The sequence below is a fragment of the Ostrinia nubilalis genome, chromosome 6, assembly GCF_963855985.1.
Source record: "Ostrinia nubilalis chromosome 6, ilOstNubi1.1, whole genome shotgun sequence".
In the NCBI taxonomy this organism is placed as follows: Eukaryota; Metazoa; Arthropoda; class Insecta; order Lepidoptera; family Crambidae; genus Ostrinia; species Ostrinia nubilalis.
Genome location: NC_087093.1, coordinates 6,010,767 through 6,022,472, shown reverse-complemented (window position 1 = coordinate 6,022,472; position 11,706 = coordinate 6,010,767). Strand labels below are relative to the sequence as shown.

General features: G+C 37.6%; 1 protein-coding gene across 1 annotated transcript; it reads right to left on the bottom strand.

Moving 5' to 3' along the window:
- Positions 1-2,362: 2,362 nt before the first annotated feature.
- LOC135072460 (pyrokinin-1 receptor-like) lies at positions 2,363-11,545 on the bottom strand. Its single transcript, XM_063966369.1, has 6 exons — positions 11,480-11,545; positions 11,230-11,307; positions 9,823-10,589; positions 9,436-9,533; positions 3,149-3,253; positions 2,363-2,531 (listed from the first exon to the last, which is right to left on the bottom strand). The coding sequence occupies exons 3-6, from the start codon at positions 10,574-10,576 to the stop codon at positions 2,439-2,441; spliced, it is 1,050 nt and encodes a 349-aa protein (XP_063822439.1). The 5' UTR covers positions 10,577-10,589; positions 11,230-11,307; positions 11,480-11,545; the 3' UTR covers positions 2,363-2,438.
- Between the last annotated feature and the right edge of the window lie 161 nt (positions 11,546-11,706).

The following is an 11,706-nucleotide window of genomic DNA, read 5'->3' as shown; positions in this document are numbered from 1 at the left end:
ATAAATAAATAAAAAAATAAAATAAGACTAAAAAAGGTAATTACCTACTTAAAAACTGATTTTTCATTTTGTGGTGTGCCTCCTAAAAATTTCGTTTTTTTAGATGTACTTGAACGCAAAAAGTTTGCGAAACACTGGTTTAGAGTAGGTACACTAAGGCCCGGTTTTTTGATTCGTAGTTAAAATAACCAATAGTCAAATTTGACAGATGTCAAATGACAAGTGGTTAAATATCAGAAAAAAATGTTTTTCGAACAATGGTTAGCTTGACTTTTAGTACATTTTTTAACTATCAGTTAACATTTTGTTAATATTTAACCATTAGTAGCAAAATTTAACAATTTGTTATTTTAACCATGAATCAAAAAACTGGGCCTTAGAGGAATTCAGTAGCAATTGTAAAAACACATTCAACGAAACCTAAATATGTAGCGCAAATAGCTCTAGGGACTGCGAATTTGGGATTGAAGAACGCTAGGTTGAACCCGGCGACCGCTGGTCTATTGTGGTGAACCCATTCTTAGCACCTAGGCATACCTTTACGTAGCTTACTACAGGTAAGTAAGTAACTAGGTAGGTAAGTAATTCAATAATGTACCTACAACTTACTGCTATTTCTATTTATTTATATGAAACGGCAGACAGTGGTGACTGAGTTTGCACTTCTCAGCACTTGCCAAATGTTGGTCTCGACTCTCGAAGCGCTCTGGTAGGGTAAAATAATTATGAGACATGTAGAGGCTCCTTGATAACAAAATATTTGACGAATTGTCTAAACAAATAAAGAAATATTGACTTTTGTTTACGACAAAATACTTTTACCTAATCTTTACAATATTACCCATAATGCATTTCGTAAAATAAGTGACTTCCCGAAACTTCATCACTTTTTCCCGAAAACTTTCTGAAAGATAAGTAGGTACCTAACATTAACTTACACAGTATAACAAATATAACTTTTTAAATTATAAAGTTAACATCAAGATTCGTACAATGAGTCAGTGTGATATTATTCAAATGTAACCAGGAGTTTTGAGCAAACTGAAATTATATTCTGAAACTTTGCGAATTTGCTCTGAGAGATGTCGATTTAAATATCAATTATCTTAGGACTTGCTCTACCACGCTGATGATCTTAAAACACTTCAATTAACATTACAAACAAAAGAAAATCTAAGTTAATTTTGTTGAATTTTACTTGTTATAAAAGTTTATATTAGTCTTTAATTGCTTTATTACAACTTTGATAATAGTTTAGTACTTTATACTATAAAAAAGGTATTAGACTAAATCTATTACTAATAATATTACAAGGAGAGTTTGTTTGCTTGAACGCCTTAATCTCAGGAACCTAGAAATATTTTTTGTGTTAAATAACCCATTTATCGAGGAGTCACCCTTAGCGCTCCTGCACACGACGCCGCCGCCACGCCGCCCCCGCGCCTTTGTACTGTTTATACGCGCCGCGTGAAGCCCGCTGCCGCGCCGCCACCGCGCCACTGGCGAAATTATGCTTTGATGGCGCGGTGGCGGCGCGGCGGCGGCGCGGCGGCGGACTTTACTCGGCGCCTATAAACAGTGTAGGGGCGCGGCGCCGACGGCGCGGTGGCAGCACGGTGGCGGCGTCGTATGCAGGAGCGCTTACACACTAGGGGTGGATGCTGTACCTAAAGAGAAATGTTGCAAACACGGAAAAGTTCAAACTATTTTCACGCGTACGAAGTCACGGTCACAGCTAGTATGATAAATAATGTAAAACCAGTAACACTCATCATTATAAATCTTTGTCAATTGGATATAGCCGAATACATCTGTGTATGCAATTTAGTGACTTATTGAAGCGAACGTGAACTTAAATTGAAACCGAACGTACAGACGTAATCATTGTCTACAAGCTCTGGAATACAATTCAACATTGTTAACCACTATGGATGAGAAAATAGATCCATATCCCTTCTATGTAAGCGATAGCACACCAAGCTTAACACAGATGCATCTTACGTAGTGGCAATAAAGACGAATTTGCAACAAAAATGAATGGCTTGAAGTGCTGTTATAGAGGAACATGCCCGTTGGAATATCAGGGTCTCACCCTTTAATATTGTATTATGTTTCCTTTTGTTAAACAATAGTGGAAATTCTGTGGCGTGGTGTTGGCAATTCTGTGGTAGTAACGAGCACTAAACTAATAAAAAATAACTCCTTTCCTCCCTCATAGAATCTTATACTCTCATTATCTTTGTGAAGTAAACCTCACGCGCGTGTTATTATTACACACGTATTATAATTGAAAAAAAAAACTTGAGTTTAATTTATGTGAAAACTCAAGTTTATTTAGAAAAAAACAATTAGGGTGTCTCTTTTAATATCTTTAATTACTAACATTACACATCATACTTAAAAGTTTTATTAATTAAGCTTATTATTTCTATTTTCAACTAGGCCCCAGTCCTCTCAGTTTTGCTCCAAGGTCCGGAAGAGTCCCGTCTTTTGCTGTCAATCTGAGTTCGAGACCGGCCCTTCAGAAAGTCCTGAAAAGTTGTTCGAATTAGCACAAAGGAATTTCTTTACTTTCAAACATAAAAATGTAATGTATATCACATAAAACGGGGTCATAAAGATTTTATGGGAGTTATTCAACAAAAACCACGGATACCCGCGGTCACTCGTTAGTTATTGGCCTTATCTTTAATACTTATGTGTTTTTGCTGTGCGGCTATTGAGATAGCAAAAAGTAAGTGAATATATAACCCAAGTTAATAAATGTAACTTATGACTGTGTAGGGTACGATACTTAGTCTTGCTGAAAAACGCCACTTTTTCGTAGCTCGGGTGTAGTCCCCGGACTTTTACAAAAACTTAAGAGGTAGTTACAGTCTTCCCTAAAATATCGCTAACACCAAAAAAGTGTGATAAAGAATTCTTTTATCACGATTTTTTAAGGATTCGTAGGAAATTGAATTTATTTTCCTCGACCTTTTTATCTCGTGGAAAATGTTATGTAGAACCCAGCCTGCCATTTGTGTCAAATTAACTTTTTTCTAGTTCTGACCGTGTAACTGGGCCACAGGCGGTTGGATTCATGTCATGTCGATACCTGGAGGGTGTTAAACATTTTGATAGAAAAAGTTTAGGGCTAGATACTGACTTTGAAGGCTTGTCGAAACTTGTGGGACATAAGGCTGTACAGGATCGGGTTTATGACGGAGCACAGGTAGCTGCTGTAACACATGTAGTTGACTATCCGCCAGGCCTGCAAGAAATACAGGTGGGTATTATTACAAAGGCTTTATTAAATTAAAGAGTAGTATTATTAATTAACGCCTCAGCGACCTGGCGAAGGTCGCGGGAAGTACCTGGATATGGGCAGCGCAGGACTGTGTGCTTACCATGAGTTTACTTTAGGTGTGCTCGCTAACGAGTGCGTCAAAAAATCTATGAATATTTTAGTTATTGAATGTAGCCGCTAGGGGAGCTTTACAATAATGTTATTCATTTAAATGTATTTCAGGTAGTCGCTAGCGAGCACACCTAACGTAAACTCATGGTAAGCACACTGGTTGTTATGGAAACTGTGGGGTTGAAATGTAACGAACGAAATGAACGTAACCCTTTCAGAATGGAAAGTATGCATGAGTTGCCAGGCCACATGAGGCTATTGAGATATTCTATTTACTCTAATTAAAATTAGGATAATTATTCTAATGTATGCTAATCGATTTTGTTCTTTCGTTTATTCACTCTTGAAGTAAACAGTAGTTAGCTAGAATCATTAATTTACTGTCTGTAGAATAAGTACAGCATACCATGTATCATAAATATTGAAAAGTCTTCATAAATCAAAACTGATAAAAGGGTTAAAAGACAGGACTGTTAGTGACAGACTTTCTATATAAGTTTATCCATTTGATGTTTTTATTCATAAATAATAAAGTAGAAGCTCAGAAAACCGCCCTAAAAATACAGAAAGTCTTGAATTTCGCAATGAATTAAAATAGCCAAGCGTAAAAGACTAATTAAACCTTGGATTACTCCTGGTCTTCTTAGGTGCATGCAACATAGGGATAATCTACATAAAAAGACCTTACACAATCCAGATGACCAAAACCTATCCTTAACCTATAAGAGATACAGGAACTTTTGTAACGCAATTTTAAAGAAAACTAGGCGCGCATATGAGAGGAATTTGATTCAAGGCTCCAGTAACAGTAGTAAGAAACTGTGGGAGGCAGTGGTCAACATCACACAATATAAAAAACCAAAAAGCACATCCGCTCATCTAATAGCAAACGGTGATCCAATGGAGGGTGTCAACACGGCAAACTCTTTCTTTGCAAATATTGGCAAAAACCTTGCAAGCAATATTGCTGGCAGTAGTAACACCGCTTCCTCAACTAGCTCCATTCCTTCCTCTGTGGGTTCCATGGTTCTACTCCCTACCGATGAGGCTGAAGTTGGTTGTCTTATTATGAGTCTGCGTGATGGATGTGCCGTGGGTATTGACCGGATTTCTGGACAACTTCTGAAACAATATAGTGACCTTGTGATACCGCCGATCGTATATATCTGTAACCTCTGTATGACTGCTGGCGTATTTCCGGATATTTACAAGCGGTCACTTATCATTCCGGTCCATAAGGGTGGTGATAGAGACAATGTTAATAATTACAGGCCAATATCTCTGCTCCCTGTCCTGTCAAAGATTGTGGAAAGATTAATGAATAGGCGGTTGATTGACTTTCTTGATTCTCACAATATTATTTCTTCCTCACAATACGGTTTTCGCTCAGGGCGGTCAACTGACGATGCTGTTCATGATCTAACTGACTTTGTCGCCACGAATTTGGACAGGGGTGAGAAAGTTATTGGTATATTTCTTGACTTGGCCAAGGCCTTTGATACGGTCTCTATCACGATCCTACTGGAGAAAATGGAAAAGTTGGGTGTGAGGGGACTAGCTCTCCAACTATTTACCAGCTACTTAACGAATCGTTATCAGGCTGTCAAAATTGATGAATGGATTAGTGGAGAGCTGCCTGTCACTTTCGGTGTGCCGCAGGGCAGTGTCCTTGGACCCACGTTGTTCCTCATCTACATTAACGACCTGTGTCAGATGAAACTTCAGAATGGTAAAATAGTGGCTTTTGCCGATGACACTGCCTTGCTGTTCCGTGGTCGTGGTTGGGAATCGGTCTTTCGTTTTGCCCAGGCTGGATTTGAGTTGGTCTCGGATTGGCTGGCCGGTAATTTGCTGTCACTCAATGTAGGCAAGACCAAATATATGACGTTTTCGATTACTAGGAGGAATGTTCCGGTTAACTTTAATCTTACATCACACTTGGGCTCATGCCAGAGGTTGACTGCATGTGCAACGTGTTCTTGTCCTGGCCTATTCGCCACTGACTCTGTGAAGTATTTGGGTGTCATGATTGACTGCTGCCTCAACTTCCAACCCCACTTAAATCTTCTTGCTTCCAGGATAAGGAAACTAATATATATATTTAAAACATTACGCCATGTTGCTGGCTATAAGGTCATAAGGACAATCTATTTGTCCCTTTGCCAATCCCTCCTAGGGATCCTCCTAATCTCCTCTTGGGGTGGTGCTGCAAAAACTCATTTATTGAGAGTGGAGAGGGCGCAGAGAGCGGTGCTCAAGGTTGGTGCATTCTTACCCATTCTACATCCCACAACAGAGGTATATAAACATTGGAAAGTGTTAACTGTCCGACAACTGTTTGTACTTGCTGTCATACTTCGCAAACACGCCCTCTTCCCATATAACCCGCTTCTTAACGCTGACAAACGCAGGAAGGGTACTGTATGCTCCACCGTCCAATTCCAAACAAAATTTGCCCACAGATTCTTTTGTTTTCTGGGAAACCGACTCTACAACAATGCTAATTCTACCCTCACCATCTACCCTCTTCTGCATCGTGAGTGTAAAAAGAAAGTTTCAGAGTGGCTCATGGACTTGAGCTATGATGAAACCGAAAAGCTAATAACAGTGTTAACATAAATACCAAAACAAATAGGAAATTGTTATTATTATGGTAGTATAGGTTAATATATTATTTACTTAACATTCTCTAAAGAAGCACTCACATTCACGCACACACACACACACATACACACACACATATTTCTTGTATTTCTTGTAATTCTGATACGAGTAAGTTAATATTAAAGTGTAAAATTAAAGCTTATTAGTGACCTGAGGTGGTGGGAGCCTGATGACCTGTAATACAGGTATACTAAATACCTAGCATAGGCATCAGACTCACACAAGAATGAACATCAAACGTATCTTATACATTCACTATGTAATTTTGTTCGATTTTTTGTGTGAGTAAAATAAAGATTTATTTATTAATTGAGTTAATAAAACTTACTTGAGACTTTCTTGAGAAAGTAAATAAATATAACTTTCTTAACCTAGTTAAAAACCCCAGTTTTTCTCTTAGCATCATTGTTTACGTAAACGTGTAGTAAGTTAGTTTGTACCCTGAAGGCTTAACAAGTAGATAACTTAATTAATTTTGCTTAGCCGTCTGTGCCAAACGAAGACTTCTACTAGACAGACTGCTGAACTGAAATTTTGCTCACTAAGTTCTTGAAAAGTTCCACCACTCATTTAGTTGATTGCTAGCGAGCATATGCCGTGAAAACTTCGAAGGTTATGTGACAATCCATATTGTTAAATTAAACAAAAATAATCAACGTTCGTTCGTTTCAGGCAAAATAATTAACTTTAAAAAAAAATAAAACCGACTTCATTTGAATTTACACGCATTTGCGTGAACACAAAAAAAAACTAAAAATTAAAAATATTGCGTATAAAAAAGTTCATCCCCAATTTTCCACCCTTGGGGGTGAAATATTTTCTTCAAATTCGCATGAAACCACCCTTTTGATAATACCTATTCAACAAAAAAATAATCGTTCAAATTGATTTATAATCGGCGGAGATATTGCGTATAAAAAAGTTCATCCCCAATTTTCCACCCTTGGGGGTTGTTTTTTCTATTATTAAATTTAAATGGGACCACCCTTGAGGTATTACCTATACGCCGAAAAAAGATTTGTTCAAATCGGTTCATAATTGGCGGAGTTATCGCGTAACAAACATAGAAAAAAAAAAACATACGGGTCGAATTGAGAACCTCCTCCTTTTTTGAAGTCGGTTGATAACGACTATCGCTGGAAAAAGGCCTCCCCCAAGGATTTTCACAAGAATAGAATACCTTTATTCAGCATTAACATTTATATGCAAATTCGTCTTCAAATCAAATTCAAATTCGTTTATTTCTTTAACTTAGCCTAGTTCAGTTACAAGTTGTTGGAGCTTCCTGTTAAGCAACAGATGTTACTTGTGCTAGGAAGCACCGCTCTTCCATAACAATATTACAGTAGGTAGGCAAAATATATATGCATACATGTACAGAGGTTAATGAGCCATGCTGAAAAGGCGCCCGCTCAGCGAAAATCGTGACATGACACAAGTCGTCAAGTCACGAAGCTGGTTTTCAGCGGGTACCAACATGGGGGTTACTACACAGATTAGAGAGTATGTCTGTGGGTCTAGACAAAGTGCAAATTATAATCGCAAACCAGTCGAAAAGTAGTCGAAAAGCCCCTTTTTTGTATGGAGTTTTGACGGATTCTATTTTCGATTCGATCAAAAAGTGCGTTTTGTCTAGGGGGGCTGGTTACTATTCTACGCCAGTTATGCGCCCTTTTGACAGTGACGGTTCATCGATAAAATTCGTGTCGATTCGTAACACTTCCTGGCAAAAAGGCGCGCAACAGAGGGCGCTGCGGTTACAATAAAGAATCAATCAATTTATTTAAAAAATACAAAACAAAATAAAAGGTAGACCTAAAAATATGACATTTACAAAATATTAATAAAAATAAACTCCACAATTGTTCCATGTACACTAAATAAAATAACGAGAATAGAATTAAATAATTAACGGTATAACGATATTTTTAACAAAAACAAAAAAAAAAAAAACTATAATACATAGTGGGGCGGCTTCGGACTGCTGACCTGTGTATGATTCGAACCGTAAAAAGAGAAAGAAGAAAAGAATAATAAAAAAAGAAAAAGTCAATACTCAATACGGAAAAGGACGACGACACAACGACCGGTCCTGCGCTGCCCGCATCAATAGATTCCCGCGACCTTCACCAGATCGTCGGTCCATCTAGTGACCAATGGCCATATTAGACCCATAATTTTTTTTTTATTTTAACCTGCCCAAATTATTTATTTTAGTTTACTCTCAGTTTATCTAGTAAACCTCAAAGTCTTTGGTACTAAACATAAATATTTGTGCTTGTCGAAGTAATTCGAATAGTTTGAATAATTTAACAATAGTTTATAGAAAATAATCTAGCCTTGACCGATCTCAGCCGCAATAAGTAGATAGAAAAATAGCTGTCTAGACGAGTAACTATGAACACTTCCACTAATCGGCAATATGACAAAATAAACTATGACAATGCTAAAGTGAGATTTATTAATATTGGCGTGACATTATTATTTTTAGCTTAATCTTAAATTAGTTTTTATTTGTGGCAGTTTGTGGAAAAGCGCCTCTAATCCACTACTAATATTAAAGTAATATTACTAACTTCTGCCTGTGGCTTTGCCCTCGTAGATTTCTAATATAATATTTTAGTAAATTCTACGTTACGCACCTCGCGAAGAACAACATAGCGTGAATTAATTAATGGTAGGGAAAGCCATGCAAACTTAAAAAAAAAAACTATTTCAGTAACAAAAGATATAAAGAACTACTTTCACATAGAGGTACTACTATAGTTAATATTACAGTTAATTGCTACGATTTTCATCTCGTAGTCTGGGGGCGTAGTGTGAGTTTATATCAAACGCATTCGATTCCGACCGACCATAAAAAATATATGAAGATTTTCGATCTTGAAAGTTTCCGTTAGCGCTCCCTGCACACGACGCCGCTACCGCGCCGCCGCCGTGCCACGGTAATATAGTATTACCGTGGCTGTGCCGTCGCCGCGCCTTTGCACTGTTCATACGCACCGAGTAAACAGTGCAAAGGCGCGGCGACGGCGCGGCGCGGCGGTGGCGCGGTAGCGGCGTCGTGTGCAGGGAGCGCTAACGGAAACTTTCAAGATCGAAAATCTTCATATATTTTTTATGGTCGGTCGGAATCGAATGCGTACCGGCTGATCACGTGTGATCGCGTTGGTTTGGCCGAAACTTTAGGGGCGCTGTACAATCCGACATACATAACGTCACTTTTTACGTAGTCGACATCGAATGCGTTTGACGTAAACTCATACTAAGTACGCCCCCTAAAACCTTGTTTTATAACGAGTAGAGTCGTCAGAGGAACATTATCATTAACACAGTTGTCGTTAAACATGTTTAAATCTTAATGTACTTACGATATAATAGTCTTCGTACTTGAACTCGCTGTGTATAACCATTATGCGCAGCAGGCAATATGGCGACCAGCAGAAGAAAAATGAGGCGGCTACGGCAGCTGAAAAAAAGTCCATTAGTAGGTCAGTAATCCGTATTATGTGGCACAAAAAAGCATACAATGAAATTGTACACGTTTAATAATTATCTTTTACTTTTAGAAGTGCGTAAGTAATTTGTCTGTATTAAATTGGTGGAAATTTCAAGTTCTGTGTAAATTATATATAAAGAGGTTTATTTAAAAAAAGAACATGCATTACGACCCATGATGAGTTGAAATGAAATAAACAGTGATTAATACACAAAATACAATAAATAAAATTTCTGAAAAACTAACAAATACCACTTACCTAACATTTTGACCGCCTTATCTCTGTGCTGCTTTCCATTGACGGGACTATTTCTCAGCTTGAGGTTAGCCTTCTTCAGTTTTATAGCTATCAGTACATACAGCACGAATATAACAGTCATCGGCATCACGAAGAAGACAAACTGTTCCACGCCTAGTAAAACCTTCATTGGATACGACATAGTAACGTAGCAGTAGACGTACTTCTTCTTCTCTAGTAAATCGATATTGAAAAGATCGGGGATGCAAAATGAGAATGATATCGTCCAAATAATGCATAAGATTTTGAAAACTCGCGATTTGAGAGAAAGCTTCTGTCGAAGAAAAGGCTTGGACACAACGAGGTATCTTTCAATCGTGAACGCACTGATGGTAAGCGCGCTACAGTTGCAGAGACAGTCGTAGAGTAAGAAGTGGAGTAAGCAGCCTGCCTCCCCAAGCGGGTACAAGTCTGGACACCAGATAATGTAGATTTCTATAGGAATGAAGAGGGCGAAGAGGAGGTCTGTGATGGCCAAGTTAAATAAGTAACAGTTGGTTGGAGTCCTCATGGTTCGGTCGCGGGCGATGACGGCGCAGGTGCACCCATTCCCCACGATGCTCAGCACCATGATTATCCCAAGGATGATGCTCAAGACAATTTTGACAGAATCGGCTTCGTCCAAAGCGTTGCCGTCCTCGTAGAATGCCATGCCGATCGGTCCGAAAAAGGAATACGAGTTATTCCCCAACTCGCTGCTTTGTGGTTGAGTCATGTTGATAGATGTCCTGAAAATAATGATGGTCTGAAGTTAAGCTTCTGATTATAAAGTAATGATCTCATAAACTACACGATAGATGATGAGTAACATGTCTAATGAAGTTCTGTGTGGCATACATTTTTAATTTTTCGTTTTTAAATTAAGGTTCTATTTTTGTTAAATTATGCATTTAGATACCATCATATCTAATCGTTTTATATGTCAGAGAATAGTATTTGATTGTGTTATAAGTTTAATTTACTTTTCTAAAATATCTAGACACAAGGTAGAAAATGTAGAGACAAGATCTGATATTTATATCGTCTACTATCGTATCGATTCATGGAATTTGCCTAATCTAAAGTTTCATTGGAAATGAAACATTATTGGTACTACAACAATTCTGAATTTGCTCCTAATAAGTAACTTGTAATATAATGAAATGTGGATGGAACAGATTCCACTATAACATTTATCTGGAATCTGTATTTCCTGAAAGATCTAATTTAGATACACTACAACTAATACCTTACTTAAACAAATCTTAGAACTAAATAAATTGATAGTTTGTTATAATACAAATTCATATTCAGTTAGCGTCGCTTTTAGGATAACTAGATACTTATTCTAAGGGTGAACTGTAAATAAATTTATATAACTTAACGTACCTGCTAGTAGCCAAAAATGAATGCAGCTCTGATGATCGCTAGGAAAAGACTGATCTACTAGACTTTTATGTATGGCCTCTGAAATTAATATACAGGATGTTTACTTTTATAGCTTGCTGAAGTTGCTGAAATAAGACAAAAAATTCAAAGCTCTTTTATAACTGCGTTTAACGCAAAACATTATTAATATTAAGAAGTTATACAAAGGTATAGCATCCTGAAAAAATATATATAAACATATTTATCTCACCTGATACTGCAAGCAACTCCTTCTGTCTTCCGAATGGTACTTTTTGCCCAAACCAAATAGCAAACCGACGTTGCCATTGAGCCAATTCCAGAAATAGTCTGATAAAATAGGAAAGCTATAAAATCAGATCGATGAGGGCCGATATATTAAAATAAACGGTCAGTTTTTGATCTCTGTACAAACAGGAGATCGATATCATACGTTATGTGGTTGATATCTCTCAAACT